At 44.4% G+C, this 24,916-nt stretch overlaps 1 protein-coding gene across 1 annotated transcript in view; it reads left to right on the top strand.

The window, feature by feature from the left end:
* Window positions 1–7,455: 7,455 nt before the first annotated feature.
* The window catches only part of LOC123993084 (tetratricopeptide repeat protein 9B-like), a 43,652-nt gene continuing 26,191 nt past the window's right edge, over window positions 7,456–24,916 (top strand). Inside the window, exon 1 of the mRNA XM_046294856.1 lies at window positions 7,456–8,195. Within this exon, the coding sequence (XP_046150812.1) occupies window positions 7,829–8,195 (367 nt within the window). The 5' untranslated portion in view covers window positions 7,456–7,828. The remainder of the gene's footprint in view (window positions 8,196–24,916) is intronic.

Genomic DNA, 24,916 nt, shown 5'->3' with positions numbered 1-24,916 from the left:
TGTGTTTGTCTGGGAGAGTTGTGTGTTTGTCTGAAGGAGTGGTGTGTGTTTGTCTGGGAGAGTTGTGTGTTTGTCTGAAGGAGTGGTGTGTGTTTGTCTGGGAGTGTTGTGTGTTTGTCTGAAGGAGTGGTGTGTGTTTGTCTGGGAGAGTTGTGTGTTTGTCTGAAGGAGTGGTGTGTGTTTGTCTGAAGGAGTGGTGTGTGTTTGTCTGAAGGAGTGGTGTGTGTTTGTCTGAAGGAGTGGTGTGTGTTTCTGAAGGAGTGGTGTGTGTTTGTCTGAAGGAGTGGTGTGTGTTTGTCTGAAGGAGTGGTGTGTGTTTGTCTGAAGGAGTGGTGTGTGTTTGTCTGAAGGAGTGGTGTGTGTTTGTCTGAAGGAGTGGTGTGTGTTTGTCTGAAGGAGTGGTGTGTGTTTGTCTGGGAGTGTTGTGTGTTTGTCTGAAGGAGTGGTGTGTCTGAAGGAGTGTTGTGTGTTTGTCTGAAGGAGTGGTGTGTGTTTGTCTGAAGGAGTGGTGTGTGTTTGTCTGAAGGAGTGGTGTGTGTTTGTCTGAACGAGTGGTGTGTGTTTGTCTGGGAGTGTTGTGTTTGTCTGAAGGAGTGGTGTGTGTTTGTCTGGGAGTGTTGTGTGTTTGTCTGAAGGAGTGGTGTGTGTTTGTCTGGGAGAGTTGTGTTTGTCTGAAGGAGTGGTGTGTGTTTGTCTGAAGGAGTGGTGTGTGTTTGTCTGAAGGAGTGGTGTGTGTTTGTCTGAAGGAGTGGTGTGTGTTTGTCTGAAGGAGTGGTGTGTGTTTGTCTGAAGGAGTGGTGTGTGTTTGTCTGAGTGGTGTGTGTTTGTTGAAGGAGTGTCTGAAGGAGTGGTGTGTGTTTGTCTGAAGGAGTGGTGTGTGTTTGTCTGAAGGAGTGAGGAGTGGTGTGTGTTTGTCTGTGTGTTTGTCTGAAGGAGTGTGTGTGTTTGTTTGGTCTGAAGGAGTGGTGTGTGTTTGTCTGGGAGAGTTGTGTGTTTGTCTGAAGGAGTGGTGTGTGTTTGTCTGGGAGTGTTGTGTGTTTGTCTGAAGGAGTGGTGTGTGTTTGTCTGAAGGAGTGGTGTGTGTTTGTCTGAAGGAGTGGTGTGTGTTTGTCTGAAGGAGTGGTGTGTGTTTGTCTGAAGGAGTGGTGTGTGTTTGTCTGAAGGAGTGTTGTGTGTTTGTCTGAAGGAGTGGTGTGTGTTTGTCTGAAGGAGTGTTGTGTGTTTGTCTGAAGGAGTGGTGTGTGTTTGTCTGGGAGAGTTGTGTGTTTGTCTGAAGGAGTGGTGTGTGTTTGTCTGAAGGAGTGGTGTGTGTTTGTCTGAAGGAGTGGTGTGTGTTTGTCTGAAGGAGTGGTGTGTGTTTGTCTGAAGGAGTGTTGTGTGTTTTGTCTGAAGGAGTGGTGTGTGTTTGTCTGAGTGGTGTGTGTTTGTCTGAAGGAGTGGTGTGTGTTTGTCTGAAGGAGTGGTGTGTGTTTGTCTGAAGGAGTGGTGTGTGTTTGTCTGAAGGAGTGGTGTGTGTTTTGTCTGAAGGAGTGGTGTGTGTTTGTCTGAAGGAGTGGTGTGTGTTTGTCTGAAGGAGTGGTGTGTGTTTGTCTGAAGGAGTGGTGTGTTTGTCTGAAGGAGTGGTGTGTGTTTGTCTGAAGGAGTGGTGTGTGTTTGTCTGGGAGTGGTGTGTGTTTTGTCTGAAGGAGTGGTGTGTGTTTGTCTGAAGGAGTGGTGTGTGTTTGTCTGAAGGAGTGGTGTGTGTTTGTCTGAAGGAGTGGTGTGTGTTTGTCTGAAGGAGTGGTGTGTGTTTGTTTGTCTGAAGGAGTGGTGTGTGTTTGTCTGAAGGAGTGGTGTGTGTTTGTCTGAAGAGTGGTGTGTGTTTGTCTGAAGGAGTGGTGTGTGTTTGTCTGAAGGAGTGGTGTGTGTTTGTCTGAAGGAGTGGTGTGTGTTTGTCTGAAGGAGTTGTGTGTTTGTCTGAAGGAGTGGTGTGTGTTTGTCTGAAGGAGTGGTGTGTGTTTGTCTGGGAAAGGAGTGGTGTGTGTTTGTCTGAAGGAAGGAGTGGTGTGTGTTTGTCTGGGAGTGTTGTGTTTGTCTGAAGGAGTGGTGTGTGTTTGTCTGAAGTGGTGTGTGTTTGTCTGAAGGAGTGGTGTGTGTTTGTCTGAAGGAGTGGAGTGGTGTGTTTTGTCTGAAGGAGTGGTGTTTGTCTGAAGGAGTGGTGTGTGTTTGTCTGAAGGAGTGGTGAAGGAGTGTGTGTTGTCTGTTTGTCTGAAGGAGTGGTGTGTGTTTGTCTGAAGGAGTGTTGTGTGTTTGTCTGAAGGAGTGGTGTGTGTTTGTCTGAAGGAGTGGTGTGTGTTTGTCTGAAGGAGTGGTGTGTGTTTGTCTGGGAGTGTTGTGTGTTTGTCTGAAGGAGTGGTGTGTGTTTGTCTGAAGGAGTGTTGTGTGTTTGTCTGAAGGAGTGGTGTGTGTTTGTCTGAGTGGTGTGTGTTTGTCTGAAGGAGTGTGTGTTTGTCTGAAGTGTGTGTTTGTCTGAAGGAGTGGTGTGTGTTTGTCTGAAGGAGTGGTGTGTGTTTGTCTGAAGGAGTGGTGTGTGTTTGTCTGAAGGAGTGTGTGTTTGTCTGTTTGTCTGAAGGAGTGGTGTGTGTTTGTCTGAAGGAGTGGTGTGTGTTTGTCTGAAGGAGTGGTGTGTGTTTGTCTGAAGGAGTGGTGTGTGTTTGTCTGAAGGAGTGGTGTGTGTTTGTCTGAACGAGTGGTGTGTGTTTGTCTGGGAGTGTTGTGTTTGTCTGAAGGAGTGGTGTGTGTTTGTCTGGGAGTGCTGTGTTTGTCTTAAGGAGTGGTGTGTGTTTGTCTGGGAGAGTTGTGTTTGTCTGAAGGAGTGGTGTGTGTTTGTCTGAAGGAGTGGTGTGTGTTTGTCTGAAGGAGTGGTGTGTGTTTGTCTGAAGGAGTGGTGTGTGTTTGTCTGAAGGAGTGGTGTGTGTTTGTCTGAAGGAGTGTGTGTTTTGTCTGAAGGAGTGGTGTGTGTTTGTCTGAAGGAGTGGTCTGAAGGAGTGGTGTGTGTTTGTCTGAAGGAGTGGTGTGTGTTTGTCTGAAGGAGTGGTCTGAAGGAGTGTGTTGTTTGTCTGAAGGAGTGGTTGTGTTTGTCTGAAGGAGTGGTGTGTGTTTGTCTGAAGGAGTGGTGTGTGTTTGTCTGAAGGAGTGGTGTGTGTTTGTCTGAAGGAGTCGTGTGTGTGTTTGTCTGAAGGAGTGGTGTGTGTTTGTCTGAAGGAGTGGTGTGTGTTTGTCTGAAGGAGTGGTGTGTGTTTGTCTGAAGGAGTGGTGTGTGTTTGTCTGAAGGAGTCGTGTGTGTGTTTGTCTGAAGGAGTGTTGTGTGTTTGTCTGAAGGAGTGGTGTGTGTTTGTCTGGGAGTGTTGTGTGTTTGTCTGAAGGAGTGGTGTGTGTTTGCCTGGGAGTGTTATATGTTAGGGGTTGAGTCAGGGAGCTCCCCATCTTGTCAGTGTTACCTCCCTGGAGATGGGTGTCTTAGCCTCCCCCTCACACACAAATGCGCTGCATCACAGACAAACACAGGCAGGAGCACAGCTGGTACCACTAACCAGGCTTTGACAGTGACAGACAGATGGGAGGGATGGTGCAATGTGACAGCCTGTCCAGTATTCTCCCACTCACTGTTTCAGACAGACATAATACATGGAAGAGCGAGAACTCTCATCGACCTTCACTTCACTGCTTTCACCTCTGATTTGTAGTATCAGTGGTGGGAAAGGTACCCAGTTGTCATGCTTGAGTAAAAGTCAAGGTACCTTAGTTGAAAATGACTCAGGTAAAAGTGAATCACCCAGTAAAATGGTACTTGAGTAAAAGTATTTGGTATGCGTGAATAGAACCATTTTCCTGTCCTGCTTAAGCATCCAAAATATAAGGAGTACTTTTGGGTGTCAGAGAAAATGTATGGAGTAAAACGTACATTATTTTCTTTAGGAATATAGTGAAGTAAAAGTATTGAAAAATATAAATAGTAAAGTAAATTACATATACCCCAAAAAAATACTTTAGTACTTTAAAATATTTTTACTTAAGTACTTTACACCACTGTGTAGCACCCACCTAGCCTGAAATCCAGAACCTGTTTAGCTAAATTTCCACTCCTTCAAATCCAATCACATCAAATTACATGTTTAACATGCCCCGAATACAACAGGTGTTTACTTACAAGCCCTCAACTCCATTTCTCGAACTACATCATTTGGTTAAGAAAATATTTACTAAATAAACTAAAGTTTTAAAAAATTCTAAAATGTGACACAAAATAAAAAATAACAAGATTATTTACAGGATATACCAGTACTGAGTCAATGTGTGGGGGTACAGGTTAGCTGAGGTCATTTGAACATGTAGGTAGGGGTAAAGTGACTATGCATAGATAATAAACAGCGAGTGGGGGGACAGAGAGAACAGTCTCACTATACATTTGTTCGGTCTCCTGAGGGGGAAAAGGCATTGTCGTCTTCGTGTGTTTGGACAATGATAGTTTGTTGGTGATGTGGACACCAAGGAACTTGAAACTCTCTGTACTCTGTGTCATGTGATCATGACAGGAAGTGGAATGATAACTCAAACTGACTGGTACCCACCTAGATGATGAACAGAAAACATTTTTGCAACAGTGTCCTCATCAGATCTTACAGTGGAGAAGTGATTGGGTGTAATTACGTGTCCGTGATCTTTCAGGGCCAGAGCAGCTTTGTCAGATGGAAAGTCCTCTGGGTCACTGCTGCTTAGTAACCAGCACAGTCCCACAGCAGGTGATGCTGTTCATTAATGTGAACAGTGGAACATGGGCACAGTACATTCATAATAGAGGAGTGTTACCGAACAACAACAACCATGGATTCTATACCAGTGTAGGTTTGTGTCCTGTGGAATTAATGCAGACTAGGCTATACAAAAGGGCACAACACTGGTATTTTTGTGGTTCCAATGGAATTTGGTCACAGATCATTAAAATGGACACCATTTGCCCCGAGAAAAATAAGTGCCACCGAATTAGCCGACGTAGGTACACTACACAAACAAACGTATGTGGACATGTGCACGTACAAACATCTCATTACAAAATCATGGGCATTAATATGGAGTTGGTCCCACCTTTGCTGCTATAACAGCCTACACTCTTCTGGAAAGATTTATACTAGATGTTGGTACATTGCTGCGGGGACTTACTTCCATTCAGCCACAAGAGCAATAGTGAGGTCAGGCACTGATGTTGGGTGATTCGGCCTGGCTCACAGTCTGCATTCCAATTCATCCCAAAGGTGTTCGATGAGGTTGAGGTCAGGGCTCTGTGCAGGCCAGTCAAGTTCTTCCACACCGAACCCAACAAACTGTTTCTTTATGGAGCATTGTCATGCTGAAATAGGAAAGGGCCTTCCCCAAACAGTTGTCACAAAGTTGGAAGGACAGAATCCTCTAGAATGTATTTGTGTATTTGTACAGTGCCTCTGGAAATTATTCAGACCCCTTGACTTTTTCTACATTTTGTTACGTTACAGCCTTATTCTAAAATTGACTAAATTAACAAGTTTCCTCAGCAATCTACACGCACCTCCCCATAATGACAAAGTGAAAACAGGTTTTTAGAAATGTATAAAAAACATTTTAAAAACGGATACCTTATTTACATAAGTATTCAGACCCTTAGCTATGAGACTTTGAGCTCAGGTGCATCCTGTTTCCATTGATCATCCTTGACATGTTTCTACAACTTGATTGTAGTCCACCTGTGGTAAATTCAATTGATTGGACATGATTTGGAAAGAAACACACCTGTCTATAGAAGTTCACACAGTTGACAGTGCATGTCAGAGCAAAAACCAAGCCATGAGGTTGAAGGAATTGTCCGTGAGGGTGAGGGGCAGCAAACAGCTCACTACACAACATACACTTAGTATTACTTTCTTGGCTACAGTATAATTATCTCCCTGGCATATTACTAGATTTATGTTTTGCTGTGCTTACTTGAACAGGAAGGTGGCGCTGCGGTTCTTCTTCTATGCTCTAGAAAGAGGCAAGAGCTCTCGATTTGGAATTCCGACTTGGATGACCATTCAGAATCATTTTCTGTATTTTCCTAGACGTCTTGAACTCACTGAAGTCTGAGATTTCCCAGTTCCGAGTTTCCAGATGTCTTGAACGTGGCAGAAGTCATGCTGGATTGATAGCATGGCCAATGTACTCAAACTTTACCAATTGGATATCATGAAATTGGGGAGAAAAAGGGGGTCATTTTTTTACATTTTATTTCAAAGGATAAACATTCAAATGCAATGCCATGGACCAGAACTTATGATCTTGTCACATCGTTGCAACTTGTTTTTGTCCAGTGGCCGATAAGCAATGATACGTGTTATTGATAATTTTTCATCAAATGACAAGGATTGAAAAGGATTTGCCACAAGAAGATGACATGAAGATGACTGCTTGTCTAGCTTGCTAGCTAACATTTTGAATGTATGATGTTGACATGTCCAGTACAATCAAAGCTACGGTAGATATGTGATTTGACGTTATTTTATCTGTGACCAATCACCTTGAGTCTTCTTTGATGGACAGTTCTAATGTAACTCTATGGCAGCACCCAAGGGGCCTGAATGTCTAGCTCTACCTGTAGATTTTGCGCTGACGTAGTGTCCCATGAGTGACAGAACACTGAGCCAATCACGGCACAACAAGAGAACATCACCAACCCCTACTCTCTGTATTTTACGCTAGCTGCCCCACCACCACGGAAAGCACTGAGCTAGGCTGAAACACCTGCATTTTGGAGCTGCCTTACTCAAGAAAGCAAAAAACGAAAAGGCAAATGAGATGCCTAGTCAGTTGAACAACTGAATTATTTCAACTGAAATGTGTCTTCCACAGGCTACCTGTCGAGACCATGTTTGTAGGCGGCTTTATTAACTTTTTAAAATACATTGTTTACAAATTATATGTGATACGTATTAATGCCAAAAAAACTCTGCCCCACCTGTCCTGAATGATGAGTCGCCACTGGATGGCTGTGTGGCTGAAATAGCTGAATCCACTAATTTGACGGGGTGTCCACATACTTTTGTATGTATAGTGTATATGGAATAGTTTTGAGTTCATTGATTTAATTTGCGCAATTGACAAGTCTTGCCATTTGGATCAGAGCTAGAGCACATAGGCTTACTACAATAATGTTGTTGATTACAGGTTTTAAAACGACAGATTTGTAGAATAGATTTAGTCTCTAACTCCTGGTAATAAATGTTGGTGTTGTTTTTTTAGTTTTATTTCCCGTTTCTTTGCATACATCCATCATGACTCTTGATTGGTCATATGAATCAAAGTGAAGATTGCTTACAACTTTAAGGTGAAAAATCCGATTGAACTCCGCACGACTCCTCGATTTCCCCACAATGCATCACGCGCGAGTCCACTGGCTGTGGTGCTGAAGCGGCGCATGCCGGGGGCTCGAGCGCAGACACACAATCGAAGGCATCCTCTCGCGCGATGGTCAAAAATAGATAGAAGAGGGCTTGCAATTCAGGAATCAGTTCGTTTCAGCATTGGCATGTCTGGCCAATTATTTGTGATTTTTATATAAAATACAATTTACGGTAGTCTGAATTTGTGTAAGCTGTTTTGATAGCTTATTGCCTATTTGCGCGGTGCGTGCTAGGTTTTTATTCTCTCGCTCTCATCTGTATTGTTGTTGCCTGCCTGTCTCGCGCGTTCTTTATGCACAGCACGCCGCTCCAGTCCTCTCGGAGTAAATAGACCTTCTTCGGAACAGCATGGCCCGGTCCAGTCGCGGCCACTGAGAGAGATGGAAGCAAAACAGCACTCCATAAAGAGCCTAAAGAGCTACCCAGAGGCGGGGGGCCGGAGCCTGGCGGGGGACGTCGGCGTTGGAGGAGGGTGTCTTGCCGGCTCGGCACAGATGGAGATGGAGGCAAACATACAGAAATCCATTGACTTCAAGGTGGAGGGTCACCGCTGCTACAAGGAGAAGAAATTCCGGGAAGCGATAGGGAAATACCACCGGGCTCTGCTGCAGCTGAAAGGGGTGCATTTAGTGGATGAAAGCACGGACTCCGAGGTCAACCTCCTGAGCCAAGCCGCCGTCAAGCTGACGGAAGAGCAGCGGAGAACCGTGGAGATCACGGAGATCGAGTGCTACGACAGCTTGACAGGTGAGGAGTAGCTAGCCTAGTCAGTGTTGTTGCTCAGCGTCGCGGGTCTTGAGCATGGAAGCTCGTATACTGAGATTCTGCCATTGTTCGTTCCGGTTCACGGGGTTAGGAAGGAACTCGTTTAGACAATTATCAAGTGTCAAGCATAATTTCCGCTGCCGTGAGGCCTGTATGAGGTTGGTTAATAAGAACAGGCTTAATAATACATTAATAGCTGGCGCTTTGCACGGTGGACAGCGCAATGGAGCTGAATATAGACGGGTAGATGGCGAATGTGTCCATATTTTTCATTGTGATATTCCTGTCCGTTCAACGTGAAATGTATTGCCATTCTCGATTAATGCAGACATTTTTATCTCGATATAAAATCATTTCCTTACTGTGATTTTTTTCAATGAAAAAAAATGGTCAAAAATGAACTAAAATAGCTTCTTAGCATAGAGGAATTCGTCAAGCAAGAATTTTGCTAGGACTGTCTGGTGGTGGTTTGAGTGGAGTGGAAAAAACTCAAACTAGCTGTTATTGACCGAGAGGTTTGGAACTCTGTTTCTTATTGTTCTATTAACTAATGTACCGTCTAACGATGTCACCAGGCAGGCCAAAACTCCATCCCACCAAAACAGGCTGTCATTTCAGGCAGTCTTTTCGAACAGCTCTTCCACCATAAGGGCTTTATCATTTTCAAAATGTGACAGTATTATTCCAACCTCATAGTGTGGAAATGTATATAAAACAGAGGAAAATTACATTTTTGACTGCACTGGGCCCTAATCATTATTTTATTAGTAACCAGCACAAAGGTTAATTATAATACATTTATAGAATTGTTTTTGCCTCAAGCCATGTCTTCCTCTTGTGATTCTTATCAAGTTTTTTTCCACTGTCTATCTCTCTTTGTTGTGCTCCATTCAAGTACATTGAAACTCACAACACTTTTTATGGTTAGAATAATTGACAATATTAGTATTTTCATGTCAGCATTGTCATGTCTGGTCATCAAGGTTAATCCCTCTATCAAACCATCCACAAGTGTCAGTTAAATAGGCTATGTATGTGTAATGTAATTTGAAAAGATAAACTGATATTTTACTCAGAATCTTAAAATCTCTAACAATGAGATTTGAGTAAAGCTGAGCTTACAGATATTTGTTATTGGTAGTGCTTTGAGTAAGAAACAGGATCATCTATTCAATAGATGTGAGATTAAGAGATTGCCTACTGCCAGATAATCTATGAAACAGATGTATGAGATTTGATTTTTAACAGATACAGTAGTCTGTCTGGCACATGTGAGTTGGCCTATAGGAGATTAGATGTGTCTGTGGGTCTAATGATGACAATATAAATATTGTTTACCACAGTGACAGTAGTCTGTCTACATGAGAGTATGGCTAAAATGTTACGTAATGCATTGTGAAATCTATTTATTTATTTAAATCAAATAAATTAAAATAATAATTTTAGGGGTGGATCAGCTTAATATTGTGGAAAGATTGTTGCTTCCATCAATGTAATTGTCTGCAAAATTTCCAATCCCCCATATCTTTTTTGGTAAATATATATATCCATATACATACATGTATGCATACATATACAGTTGGAAGTTTACATACACCTTAGCCAAATACATTTAAACTCAGTTTTTCACAATTCCTGACATTTAATCCCAGTAAAAAATTCCCTGTCTTAGGTCAGTTAGGATCACCACTTTATTTTTAGAATGTGAATTGTCAGAATAATAGTAGAGAGAATGATTTATTTCATATTTTATTTCTTTCATCACATTCCCAGTGGCTCAGAAGTTTACATATACTCAATTAGTATTTGGTAGCATTGCCTTTAAATTGTTTAACTTGGGTCAAACGTTGGGTGAATTTTGGCCCATTCCTCCTGACAGAGCTGGTGTAACTGAGTCAGGTTTCTAGGCCTCCTTGCTCGCACATGCTTTTTCAGTTCTGCTCACACATTTTCTATAGGATTGAGGTCAGGGCTTTGTGATGGCCTCTCCAATACATTGACTTTGTTGTCCTTAGGCCTTTTTGCCACAACTTTGGAAGTATGCTTGGAGTCATTGTCCATTTGGAAGACCCATTTGTGACCAAGCTGTAACTTCCTGACTGATGTCTTGAGATGTTGCTTCAATATATCCATATAAAGTGCACCAGTCCCTCCTGCAGCAAAGCACCCCCACAACATGATGCTGCCACCCCCGTGCTTCACGGTTGGGATGTTGTTCTTCGGCTTGCAAGCCTCCCCCTTTTTCCTCCAAACAAAACGATGGTCATTATGGTCAAACAGTTCTATTTTTGTTTCATCAGACCAGAGGACATTTCTCCAGATAGTACAATCTTTGTCCCCATGTGCAATTCAAACTGTAGTCTGGCTTTTTTATGGCAGTTTTGAAGCAGTGGCTTCTTCCTTGCTGAGTGGCCTTTCAGCTTATGTCGATATAGGATTAGTTTTACTGTGGATATAGATACTTTTGTATCTCTTTCCTCCAGCATCTTCACAAGATCCTTTGCTGTTGTTCTGGGATTGATTTGCACATTTCGCACCAAAATAAGTTAATCTCTAGGAGACAGAATGCGTCTCCTTTCTGAGCGTTATGATGGCTGCGTGGTCCCATGGTGTTTATACTTGCGCACTATTGTTTGTACAGATGAACGTGGTACCTTCAGGCGTTTGGAAATTGCTCCAAGGGATGAACCAGACTTGTGGAGGTCTACAATTCTTTTTCCGAGGTCTTGGCTGATTTCTTTTGATTTGTCAAGCAAAGAGGCACTGAGTTTGAAGGTAGGCCTTGAAATACATCCACAGGTAGACCTCCAATTGACTCACATGATGTCAATTAGCTTATCAGAAGCTTCTAAAGCCATGACATCATTTTCTGGAATTTTCCAAGCTGTTTAAAGGTACAGTCAACTTAGTGTATGTTCTGACCCACTGGAATTCTGACCCACTGGAATTGTGATACGGTGAATTTTAAGTGAAATAATCTGTCTGTAAACAATTTGGCTAAGGTGTATATAAACTTCCGACTTCAAATGTACACATACACATACCTATATAAATATACATACTTTTTTTTAGAATATACCTTTATTATTGTGAAATATATTTGGTGAGTGATATACTTAAGCAATAAGGCCCGAGGTGGTGTGGTATACACATTTCATAAGACTGGAGACCTCTCCACCCTTCCAACGGTCTGGCTACCCAGAGTCCTGCTGGACAGAAGGGGGGGGGGGGCATGTCGTGTTGAGTTAGGCAGCATTTTGATTGGCCAGCTGTCTTAGTTTCAGACGCATGATACAGGGGCAACAGAGTGGGCAGCCTCACCTCTAGCGCCTGTGTGTGTGTGTGTGTGTGTGTGCTTGTGGGTGATTCTGTTTGTCCCAGCGATCGTTCCTCTGAAGAACAGCAGCTAACCAAGGGGCTGTCTGATATGGAGAAGGGTGGGGGTACACAGATTGCTTCTCGCCCTGCCATTATCACAGTGCCAATGCTGACATTGCCGTGTGTGTGTTGTCTGTTTTATGTACAGGGATGTGCAAGCTCATTGTGCGTGTGTGCGTGCTAGACTTTTGTTACGACAAGGACAGGACTATTGTCTGTCTTGTGCCAGCCACAGCACCCTTTTAAATGACTTGGCTACCCGGACAAAGGCGGCCCAGAAATATTCACTAAATGCAGCGATTTTGCCGTCAGCATGGCGCAGACAGCGATTGTGTTTGAGACAGAGATCCAAGACAGGTGATGGGAGAGAAGCAGACATCAAAGGAGACAAGTGATGATAGAAAGAGACGAGAGGAGGAAGCTGTGTGCGAACGACAAAAACAATAAAGAACTGCATACGGCTGTGATGGCGGTTTGGGAGGAAGAATATATACTGAGAAAAGAGGGCGAGAGAGTAACAGAAAAATGGAGGTGTGTGTGTACAGTGTTGTTACCTGATTCTTGTATGAGAGAGAGCTAATTGAGATGAATGGCCTATTTGCCGTCGCCCTTGTTAAAAGAGCCAACGTGCTGTTTCCCCACGGGGCTGTGGTACTGTTTCTAAGTGGGTTACACCAGGCTGTAGACGCTCTGGAAACGGTGCTGCAACACGTTGTCCAGAGGGAGACCGTCAGCCACGCAGGTTGATCGCTTTTGGGATGAATCATGTTCCGCAGGCAGCACACCCACCCACCCACCCAAACCACATGCCGTGCTCACAGATACATATGATAACAGCCAATATACTAACAGTTTTCCCACTGTTCTTTTCGTACATGGCACTCAAAGCACTTCCCGAGAATGAGATCCTATGAGCGAAAGACGTTGAAAATAAGTCTTTTCAACGTCTTCTGCTGACTGGGGAGGAAGACTATGAAAACAGCAGGAAGCAGTTGCTGGATTATTAGATCATTTTAAACAATACAGATTGCTTATTCAGATAAAGAGAGGTCTGCTGTCGAGAACGGACGTCAGTACTAACTCCTTTTGTTGGGGAGATTGAACCGTCTTTTTTCCCCTGGCCCATTTCCTCTGATCTCTGACTCAATTATTCCTTTGTTCCGTGTGATTGGCTGCGATCGGTGCGTGAGTCATGAGTCACAGCCTCGGGTTACAGCAGCAGCGGCACGATGTTATGAGCGGAACCGCTTGTTTCCTAACACCCAGCACCTTTTATTCACCCATCAGGATGTTTCCTAACACCCAGCACCTTTTATTCACCCATCAGGATGTTTCCTAACACCCAGCACCTTTTATTCACCCATCAGGATGTTTCCTAACACCCAGCACCTTTTATTCACCCATCAGGATGTTTCCTAACACCCAGCACCTTTTATTCACCCATCAGGATGTTTCCTAACACCCAGCACCTTTTATTCACCCATCAGGATGTTTCGTAACACCCAGCACCTTTTATTCACCCATCAGGATGTTTCCTAACACCCAGCACCTTTTATTCACCCATCAGGATGTTTCCTAACACCCAGCACCTTTTATTCACCCATCAGGATGTTTCCTAACACCCAGCACCTTTTATTCACCCATCAGGATGTTTCCTAACACCCAGCACCTTTTATTCACCCATCAGGATGTTTCCTAACACCCAGCACCTTTTATTCACCCATCAGGATGTTTCCTAACACCCAGCACCTTTTATTCACCCATCAGGATGTTTCCTAACACCCAGCACCTTTTATTCACCCATCAGGATGTTTCCTAACACCCAGCACCCTTTACTCACCCATCAGGATGTTTCGTAACACCCAGCAACCTTTACTCACCCATCAGGATGTTTCGTAACACCCAGCACCCTTTACTCACCCATCAGGATGTTTCCTAACACCCAGCACCTTTTATTCACCCATCAGGATGTTTCCTAACACCCAGCACCCTTTACTCACCCATCAGGATGTTTCGTAACACCCAGCAACCTTTACTCACCCATCAGGATGTTTCGTAACACCCAGCACCCTTTACTCACCCATCAGGATGTTTCGTTACACCCAGCACCCTTTACTCACCCATCAGGATGTTTCGTAACATCCAGCACCCTTTACTCACCCATCAGGGTGTTTCGTAACACCCAGCACCCTTTACTCACCCATCAGGATGTTTCGTAACACCCAGCACCCTTTACTCACCCATCAGGGTGTTTCGTAACACCCAGCACCCTTTACTCACCCATCAGGATGTTTCGTAACACCCAGCACCCTTTACTCACCCATCAGGGTGTTTCGTAACACCCAGCAACCTTTACTCACCCATCAGGGTGTTTCGTAACACCCAGCAACCTTTACTCACCCATCAGGGTGTTTCGTAACACCCAGCACCCTTTACTCACCCATCAGGGTGTTTCGTAACACCCAGCAACCTTTACTCACCCATCAGGGTGTTTCGTAACACCCAGCAACCTTTACTCACCCATCAGGGTGTTTCGTAACACCCAGCACCCTTTACTCACCCATCAGGGTGTTTCGTAACACCCAGCAACCTTTACTCACCCATCAGGGTGTTTCGTAACACCCAGCAACCTTTACTCACCCATCAGGTTGTTTCGTAACACCCAGCACCCTTTACTCACCCATCAGGGTGTTTCGTAACACCCAGCACCCTTTACTCACCCATCAGGATGTTTCGTAACACCCAGCACCCTTTACTCACCCATCAGGATGTTTCGTAACACCCAGCACCCTTTACTCACCCATCAGGATGTTTCGTAACACCCAGCACCCTTTACTCACCCATCAGGATGTTTCCTAACACCCAGCACCTTTTATTCACCCATCAGGATGTTTCGTAACACCCAGCACCCTTTACTCACCCATCAGGATGTTTCGTAACACCCAGCACCCTTTACTCACCCATCAGGATGTTTCCTAACACCCAGCACCCTTTACTCACCCATCAGGATGTTTCGTAACACCCAGCACCCTTTACTCACCCATCAGGGTGTTTCACCCAGCAACACTCACCCAGCAGCACCTTTACTCACCCATCAGGGTGTTTCGTAACACCCAGCAACCTTTACTCACCCATCAGGGTGTTTCGTAACACCCAGCACCCTTTACTCACCCATCAGGGTGTTTCGTTTACTCAATCAGGGTGTTTCGTACCCAGCAACCTTTACTCACCCATCAGGGTGTTTCGTAACACCCAGCAACCTTTACTCACCCATCAGGGTGTTTCGTAACACCCAGCACCCTTTACTCACCCATCAGGGTGTTTCGTAACACCCAGCAACCTTTACTCACCCATCAGGGTGTTTCACCCATCAGGGTAACACCCAGCAACCTTTACTCACCCATCAGGTTGTTTCCCATCAGGGTGTTTCGTAACACCCAGCAACCTTTACTCACCCATCAGGGTGTTTCGTAACACCCAGCACCCTTTACTCACCCATCAGGATGTTTCGTAACACCCAGCACCCTTTACTCACCCATCAGGATGTTTCGTAACACCCAGCACCCTTTACTCACCCATCAGGATGTTTCGTAACACCCAGCACCCTTTACTCACCCATCAGGATGTTTCCTAACACTCAGCACCTTTTATACACTGTTCTCGAATGCTCTTCTTATTGCCATGATGTTCCAACTTGTGTGTGTGTGTGAACTCTACCACTCAGCAGCAGATCCACCCATAGTCCTTTCAGGAGATTGGCTTTCTTTTAGAGACAATGCATTAAGCCAAAGAGCTGCGACGAGGGCATGATGGACACTTTAGAAGGTTTAGGCTGTGTGTTATTTCATCGATGTCCATTAACATTTCGCCGCGGTATGTTTACACTAATCCATCAGGCTCCTAGAATGCTCATGGGGTTCATTTACAACTAACTGAAGGTAGTGGGTGTACCAGCACAACCTCCCTTAGCTCCATCACTGGCCAGTGTGTGTGCGTTTGTTTGTGTGTGCGTGTACGCCTGCATGTGTGTATCCGCGTCTGATGCAAAGGGTCAATATTTCTCACCACATCCATTTCCACTCAGGGCTATTACATCGAGACCGTCGGTGAACTCGTGACCCTTGACTTGCAATCACAGGCCCCCGTAGCAACGAAACGTCAATGAGTGTGTAGATACAGTATCACCAGCATCCGTTTCTCCCCAGAAAAGGAATAGACAGCCAAGAGTCTTAGAAGAAGACTCACAGTACCGCTACACTTCCCCAACCATCTTGAGATGCATGACATCACCCTCTAATTTTAATCTCATTCCAGAAGGGAACGGGGATGTAATACTGTCAGAGCCTGTGCCCAAATGTCACCCTATTCGCTATACAGCGCACTACTTTTGATCCGGCCCTGGTCAAAAGTAGGGCACTATATAGGGAATAGGGTGCCATCTAGAACACAGACTTAGTCCTCAGAGCTATATAATACTGCAGAGGGGGTGCTACCTGTCACGAGGCCTAGCCTACGATACAGTCCAGTCAGCCCCCTCTTATAAAACCAGAGTGGAGTAGCAAAACGCCTCCCTTTTCACCCACTGCCAATAACGTCACTAGAGGAGGAGATGGAGAAGAGGATGTGTATAGTGGAGGAAGAGGAGGTGACGGAGAGGAGGATGTGTATGGGGGAGGAAGAGGAGGTGATGGAGAAGAGGATGTGTATGGTGGAGGAAGAGGAGGTGATGGAGAGGAGGATGTGTATGGGGGAGGAAGAGGAGGTGATGGAGAAGAGGATGTGTATGGTGGAGGAAGAGGAGGTGATGGAGAGGAGGATGTGTATGGGGGAGGAAGAGGAGGTGATGGAGAAGAGGATGTGTATAGTGGAGGAAGAGGTGATGGAGAGGAGGATGTGTATGGGGAGGAAGAGGATGTGATGAGAAGAGGATGTATATGGGGGAGGAAGAGGAGGTGATGGAGAGGAGGATGTGTATGGGGGAGGAAGAGGAGAGATGGGGAAGAGGATGTGTATGGGGAGGAAGAGGAGGTGATGGAGAAGAGGATGTGATGGAGAGGAGGATGTGTATTGGGGAAGAAGAGGAGGTGATGGAGAGGAGGATGTGTATTGGGGAAGAAGAGGAGGTGATGGAGAGGAGGATGTGTATGGGGGAGGAAGAGAAGGTGATGGAGAGGAGGATGTGTATGGGGGAGGAAGAGGAGGTGCTGGAGAAGAGGATGTGTATGGGGGAGGAAGAGGAGGTGATGGAGAGGAGGATGTGTATGGGGGAGGAAGAGGATGTGATGAGAAGAGGATGTATATGGGGAGGAAGAGGAGGTGATGGAGAGGAGATGGAGGGGAGGAAGAGGAGAGATGGGGAAGAGGATGTGGGGGAGGAAGAGGAGGTGATGGAGAAGAGGATGTGATGGAGAGGAGGATGTGTATTGGGGAAGAAGAGGAGGTGATGGAGAGGAGGATGTGTATGGGGGAGGAAGAGGGTGATGGAGAGGAGGATGTGTATGGGGGAGGAAGAGGAGGTGCTGGAGAAGGAGGATGTGTATGGGGGAGGAAGAGGAGGTGCTGGAGAAGAGGATGTGTATGGGGGAGGAAGAGGAGGTGATGGAGAGGAGGATGTGTATGGGGGAGGAAGAGGAGGTGATGGAGAGGAGGATGTGTATGGGGGAGGAAGAGGAGGATATGGAGAGGAGGATGTTTATGGGGGAGGAAGAGGAGGTGATGGAGAGGAGGATGTGTATGGGGGAGGAAGAGGGGGTGATGGAGAGGAGGATGTGTATGATGGAGGAAGAGGAGGTGATGGAGAAGAGGATGTGTTTGGTGGAGGAAGAGGAGGTGATGGAGAGGAGGATGTGTATGGGGGAGGAAGAGGAGGTGATGGAGAAGAGGATGTGTATGGGGGAGGAAGAGGAGGTGATGGAGAAGAGGATGTGTATAGTGGAGGAAGAGGTGATGGAGAGGAGGATGTGTATGGGGAGGAAGAGGAGGTGATGGGGAAGAGGATGTGTATGGGGAGGAAGAGGAGGTGATGGAAAGGAGGATGTGTATGGGGGAGGAAGAGGAGAGATGGGGAAGAGGATGTGTATGGGGGAGGAAGAGGAGGTGATGTAGAAGAGGATGTGATGGAGAGGAGGATGTGTATGGGGGAAGAAGAGGAGGTGATGGAGAGGAGGATGTGTATGGGGAGGAAGAGAGGAGGTGATGGCGAGGAGGATGTGTATGGGGGAGGAAGAGGAGGTGCTGGAGAAGAGGATGTGTATGGGGGAGGAAGAGGAGGTGATGGAGAGGAGGATGTGTATGGGGGAGGAAGAGGAGGTGATGGAGAAGAGGATGTGATGGAGAGGAGGATGTGTATGGGGGAAGAAGAGGAGGTGATGGAGAGGAGGATGTGTATGGGGGAGGAAGAGGAGGTGATGGAGAGGAGGATGTGTATGGGGGAGGAAGAGGAGGTGATGGAGAGGAGGATGTGTATGGGGGAGGAAGAGGAGGTGATGGAGAAGAGGATGTGATGGAGAGGAGGATGTGTATGGGGGAAGAAGAGGAGGTGATGGAGAAGAGGATGTGATGGAGAGGAGGATGTGTATGGGGGAAGAAGAGGAGGTGATGGAGAGGAGGATGTGTATGGGGGAGGAAGAGGAGGTGATGGAGAGGAGGATGTGTATGGGGGAGGAAGAGGAGGAGATGGAGAAGAGGATTTGTATGGTGAAGGAAGAGGAGGTGATGGAGAGGAGGATGTGTATGGGGGAGAAAGAGGAGGTGATGGAGAAGAGGATGTGTATGGGGGAGGAAGAGGAGGTGATGGAGAAGAAGCTAGATGCCCTCAATCTCACACAAATCATCAAGGAACCCAACAGGTACAATCCTAAATTTGTAAACAAAGGCACCCTCATAGACGTCATCCTGACCAACTGGCCCTCCAAATACACCTCCACTGTCTTCAACCAGGATCTCAGCGATCACTGCCTCATTGCCTGTATCCGCTACGGAGCCGCAGATAAACAACCACCCCTCATCACTGTCAAACGCTCCCTAAAACACTTCTGTGAGCGGGCCTTTCTAATCGACCATGCCCGGGTATCCTGGAAGGACATTGACCTCATCCCGTCAGTTGAGGATGCCTGGTCATTCTTTAAAAGTAACTTCCTCACCATTTTAGATAAGCATGCTCCGTTCAAAAAATGCAGAACTAAGAACAGATTCACTCCAGACCTGACTGCCCTCGACCAGCACAAAAACATCCTGTGGCGGACTGCAATAGCATCGAAGTTTGCATCCTGTTGCTCCAACTCCAAAAAGTTCTGGAACACTGGAACAAGAGCACCTTCTCCCAACTGCCCACTGCACTGAGGCTAGGTAACACGGTCACCACCGATAAATCCATCATTATCGAAAACTTCAACAAGCATTTCTCAACGGCTGGCCATGCCTTCTGCCTGGCTACTTCAACCTTGGCCAACAGCTCCGCCCCCCGCAGCTACTCGCCCCAAGCCTCTCCAGGTTCTCCTTTACCCAAATCCAGATAGCAGATGTTCTGAAAGAGCTGCAAAACCTGGACCCGTACAAATCAGCTGGGCTTGACAATCTGGACCCTCTATTTCTGAAACTATCCGCCGCCATTGTCGCAACCCCTATTACCAGCCTGTTCAAACTCTCTTTCATATCGTCTGAGATCCCCAAGGATTGGAAAGCTGCCGCAGTCATCCCCCTCTTCAAAGGGGGAGACAGCCTGGACCCAAACTGTTACAGACCTATATCCATCCTGCCCTGCCTATCTAAGGTCTTCGAAAGCCAAGTCAACAAACAGGTCACTGACCATCTCGAATCCCACCGTACCTTCTCCGCTGTGCAATCTGGTTTCCGAGCCGGTCACGGGTGCACCTCAGCCACGCTCAAGGTACTAAACGATATCATAACCGCCATCGATAAAAGACAGTACTGTGCAGCCGTCTTCATCGACCTTGCCAAGGCTTTCGACTCTGTCAATCACCATATTCTTATCGGCAGACTCCGTAGCCTCGGTTTTTCGGATGACTGCCTTGCCTGGTTCACCAATTACTTTGCAGACAGAGTTCAGTGTGTCAAATCGGAGGGCATGCTGTCCTCCTCTGGGGGAGGAAGAGGAGGTGATGGAGAGGAGGATGTGTATGGGGGAGGAAGAGGAGGTGATGGAGGGGGAAGAGGAAGAGCGAGGGAGAGACAGTTGGTTTGAGGTGTATGGAAGAAGAGGAGGGTGGAGGAGAGAGGAAGATGAGGGTGAAAAGGAGGAATGGGGGATTGTGTTTTTCCTTGGTTCGTATGTTGGCAGTTCAGGGGTTGCGTGGTTCTATGAGAGCCATGGGCGCATTATGCCAGGTCTGCAGATGGCAGAGCTTCACTGTGGGGGCTCGACTGGGCATTCTGTACTCTCCTCTTTACCATTTCCGTTGCTGCCAAGAGAGAGGGAACAAGAGCGAGAGAGAGGGAGAGAGAGAGAGAGAGAGAGAGAGAGAGAGAGAGAGAGAGAGGAGAGAGAGAGAGAGAGAGAGAGGAGGAGGGTCAAGGAGCCAAGAGAAGGGGCGCTGAGCGTGAAGAGGGGGAGGGTGGGGGAAAGAGAGCGAGAGAAACTGGACAGGATGTTAAGGGCACTGTTAAATATGAAGAGATTCGAAGAGGAACAGAGATGGAGAGAGAGGGGGAGGGGGGGGAGAAAAGAGTGAGGTGACTTTGGTGGACCTTTTTGACCTCTGGGAGGAGGATGTTACATTGTTCTTCATTGCTGCATTTGCATATCATTTGTCATTGTAAGTAAGGAGATGAGAAATCACGTCCAAGGTTAACGGTATTATATCATCGCCCTGGCAGAGCTGGAGTGCTCTTGTCATGGCAATAAAATGATCCAGTCATCTGTGAAGGAGGGAGGGAGGGCCTTTTTTAGTCCTCAGTTGAAAGTCACGCCATTAGCTTAGAGGAGACTGAAACAGATGCCCTCTCTGACACTCACAGACAGAGAGAGAGCGAGAGAGAGAGAGAGAGAGAGAGATATGCACTAAGAACATACAGAGCGTTTTTTGTCAACAGCTACAGTAATGAGAATTTGTAAGAATGATTTGTGCATATCTAACTCACTGTGCTCCAGTGAACAGGAGAGACAACTTGTTATTTATCCATAAAGCTTCATGTTAATATAGGCGGGGACCACACTGTGTTCCCTCAGCCCTATGTTCCCTCAGTATCCACTGAACCAAATTCAATCAAAATTGGCACAAAATATTATTGTTATAAGGTAGAAAATGCTGTTTATTTTAATATCTACATATGTAATGGTATAAACTGAGTATACAAAACATTAAGAACACGACATACAGTCCATTCGGAAAGTATTCAGACTCCTTTACTTTTTCCAAATTGTTTTACTTTACCTCCTTATTCTAAAATGGATTCAATTGTTTTAATTTCTCATCAATTGTCAAATCTAATTCCATCAGTGTAGATGAAGGGGAGGAGACCGGTTAAAGAAAGATTTTTAAACCTTGAGACAATTGAGACATGGATTGTGTATGTGTGTCATTCAGAGGGTGAATGGGCAAGACAAAAAAGTTATGTGCCTTTCAATGGGGTATGAAAGTACCAGTCAAAAGTTTGGACACCTACTCATTCCAGGGTTTTTCTTAATTTTTTACTATTTTCTACATTGTAGAATAATAGTGAAGACATCAAAACTATGAAACAACACATATGGAATCATGTAATAACCAAAAAAAATACATTTTATATTTGAGATTCTTCAAAGTAGCCACCCTAGGCCTTGATGACAGCTTTGCACATTCTTGGCATTCTCTCAACCAGCTTCATGAGGTAGTCACCTGGAATGCATATCAATTAACAGGTGTGCATTGTTAAAAGTTAATTTGCGTAATTTCTTTCCTTATCGTGTATGAGCCAATCAGTTGTGTTGTGACAAGGTACAGGTGGTATACAGTAGATAGCCCTATATGGTAAAAGACCAAGTCCATATAATGGCAAGAACAGCTCAAATAAGCAAAGATAAATGACAGTCCATCATTACTTTAAGACATGAATGTCAGTCAATCTGGAAAATTTCAAAAACTTTGAAAGTTTCTCCAAGTGCAGTCGCAAAAACCATTAAGCTCTACGAGGAATCTGGCTCTCATGAGGACCGCCACAGGAACGGAAGACCCAGAGTTACCTTTGCTGCAGAAGATAAGTTAATTAGAGTTACCAGCCTCAGAAATTGCAGCCCAAATAATTGCTTCACAGACTTCAAGTAAGAGACACATCTCAACATCAACTGTTCAGAGAAGACTGCGTGAATCAGGCCTTCATGGTCGAATTGCTGCAAAGAAACCACTACTAAAGGACACCAATAAGAAGAACAAACTTGCTTGGGCCAAGAAACATGAGCAATGGACATTAGACCAGTGGAAATCTGTCCTTTTGGTCTGATGAGTCCAAATTGGAGATTTTTGGTTTCAACCACCGTGTCTTTGCGAGACGCAGAGTAGGTGAACGGATGATCTCCGCATGTGCAGCATGGCTACCACAGCATTCAGCAGTGATACGCCATCCTATCTGGTTTGCACTTAGTAGGACTATCATTTGTTTTTCAACAGTACAATGACCCAACATACCTCCAGGCTGTGTACGGACTATTTGACCAAGAAGGAGAGTGATGGCGTGCTGCATCAGATGACCTGACCTCCACAATCACCCGACCTCAACCCAAATGAGATGGTTTGGGATGAGTTGGACCACAGAGTGAAGGAAAAGCAGCCAACAAGTGCTCAGCATGCTGTATGTCGGAACTCTTTCAAGACGGTTGGAAAAGCATTCCAGCTGAAGCTGGTTGAGAGAATGCCAAGAGTGTGCAAAGTGGTCATCAAGGCAAAGGGTGTCTTCTTAGAAGATACAATTTGATTTGTTTAACACTTTTTTTGGTTGCTGCAAGATTCCATATGTGTTATTTCACAATTTTGATGTCTTCACTATTATTCTACAATGTAGAAAATCGTAAAAATAAAGGAAAACTGTTGAATGAGTAGGTGTTCTACAACTTTTGACTGGTACTGTAGGTGCCAGGCGCACCGGTTTGTGTCAAGAACTGCAATGCTGCTGGGGTTTTCCACACTAAACAGTTTCCCGCGTGTTTTAAGAATGGTCTACCACCCAACGGACATCCAGCCAACTTGACACAACTGTGGGAAGCATTGGAGTCAACATGGGCCAGCATCCCTGTGGAACGCTTTCGACACCTTGTAAGTCCATACCCTGAGGTTGTTCTGAGGGCAAAAGTGGGTTGCAACTCAATATTAGGAAGGTGTTCCTTTATGTTTGGTGTACTCAGTCTATATGGAACCTACTGAATATGTTCAGTCACAATGACCTTGACCTTTTGTCAATTTTACAGCAGCCTAAATGGCCATTTCTGAGATTTGTATATTTTTTTTATCTTAGCGTCTACTCAAGTATTTTTTATGATGATTGGCTTTCATATGTCTAATCTTGGTCTAATGTTGTTATGGTCTAATGGTCTAATGTTGTTATGGTCTAATGGTCTAATGTTGTTATGGTCTAATGTTGTTATGGTCTAATGGTCTAATGTTGTTATGGTCTAATGGTCTAATGTTGTTATGGTCTAATGTTGTTATGGTCTAATGTTGTTATGGTCTAATGTTGTTATGGTCTAATGGTCTAATGTTGTTATGGTCTAATGGTCTAATGTTGTTATGGTCTAATGGTCTAATGTTGTTATGGTCTAATGTTGTTATGATCTAATGGTCTAATGTTGTTATGGTCTAATGCTTTTATGATCTAATGGTCTAATGTTGTTATGGTCTAATGGTCTAATGTTGTTATGGTCTAATGGTCTAATGTTGTTATGGTCTAATGTTGTTATGATCTAATGGTCTAATGTTGTTATGGTCTAATGTTGTTATGGTCTAATGGTCTAATGTTGTTATGGTCTAATGGTCTAATGTTGTTATGGTCTAATGGTCTAATGTTGTTATGGTCTAATGGTCTAATGTTGTTATGGTCTAATGTTGTTATGATCTAATGTTGTTATGGTCTAATGTTGTTATGGTCTAATGTTGTTATGGTCTAATGTTGTTATGGTCTAATGTTGTTATGGTCTAATGTTGTTATGGTCTAATGTTGTTATGGTCTAATGGTCTAATGTTGTTATGGTCTAATGGTCTAATATTGTTATGGTCTAATGTTGTTATGGTCTAATGTTGTTATGGTCTAATGGTCTAATGTTGTTATGGTCTAATGTTGTTATGATCTAATGTTGTTATGATCTAATGGTCTAATGGTCTAATGTTGTTATGGTCTAATGGTCTAATGTTGTTATGGTCTAATGGTCTAATGTTGTTATGGTCTAATGGTGTTATGGTCTAATGTTGTTATGATCTAATGGTCTAATGTTGTTATGGTCTAATGTTGTTATGGTCTAATGGTCTAATGTTGTTATGTTCTAATGTTGTTATGTTCTAATGTTGTTATGTTCTAATGTTGTTATGTTCTAATGTTGTTATGGTCTAATGTTGTTATGATCTAATGGTCTAATGGTCTAATGTTGTTATGGTCTAATGTTGTTATGTTCTAATGTTGTTATGTTCTAATGTTGTTATGGTCTAATGGTCTAATGTTGTTATGGTCTAATGGTCTAATGTTGTTATGGTCTAATGTTGTTATGATCTAATGGTCTAATGTTGTTATGGTCTAATGGTCTAATGTTGTTATGGTCTAATGGTCTAATGTTGTTATGGTCTAATGGTCTAATGTTGTTATGGTCTAATGGTCTAATGTTGTTATGGTCTAATGGTCTAATGTTGTTATGGTCTAATGTTGTTATGATCTAATGGTCTAATGTTGTTATGGTCTAATGGTCTAATGTTGTTATGGTCTAATGGTCTAATGGTGTTATGGTCTAATGGTCTAATGTTGTTATGGTCTAATGTTGTTATGGTCTAATGTTGTTATGGTCTAATGTTGTTATGGTCTAATGTTGTTATGGTCTAATGTTGTTATGATCTAATGTTGTTATGGTCTAATGGTCTAATGTTGTTATGATCTAATGTTGTTATGGTCTAATGTTGTTATGGTCTAATGGTCTAATGTTGTTATGGTCTAATGTTGTTATGGTCTAATGTTGTTATGGTCTAATGTTGTTATGGTCTAATGGTCTAATGCTGTTATGATCTAATGGTCTAATGCTGTTATGATCTAATGTTGTTACGATCTAATGTTGTTATGATCTAATTGTCTAATGTTGTTATGATCTAATTGTCTAATGTTGTTATGGTCTAATGGTCTAATGTTGTTATGGTCTA

Source organism: Oncorhynchus gorbuscha, linkage group LG13 (assembly GCF_021184085.1).
Source record: "Oncorhynchus gorbuscha isolate QuinsamMale2020 ecotype Even-year linkage group LG13, OgorEven_v1.0, whole genome shotgun sequence".
NCBI lineage: Eukaryota > Metazoa > Chordata > Actinopteri > Salmoniformes > Salmonidae > Oncorhynchus > Oncorhynchus gorbuscha.
Note: the sequence above shows the minus strand (reverse complement) of the source record. Positions and strands in the feature narration are given on the sequence as shown.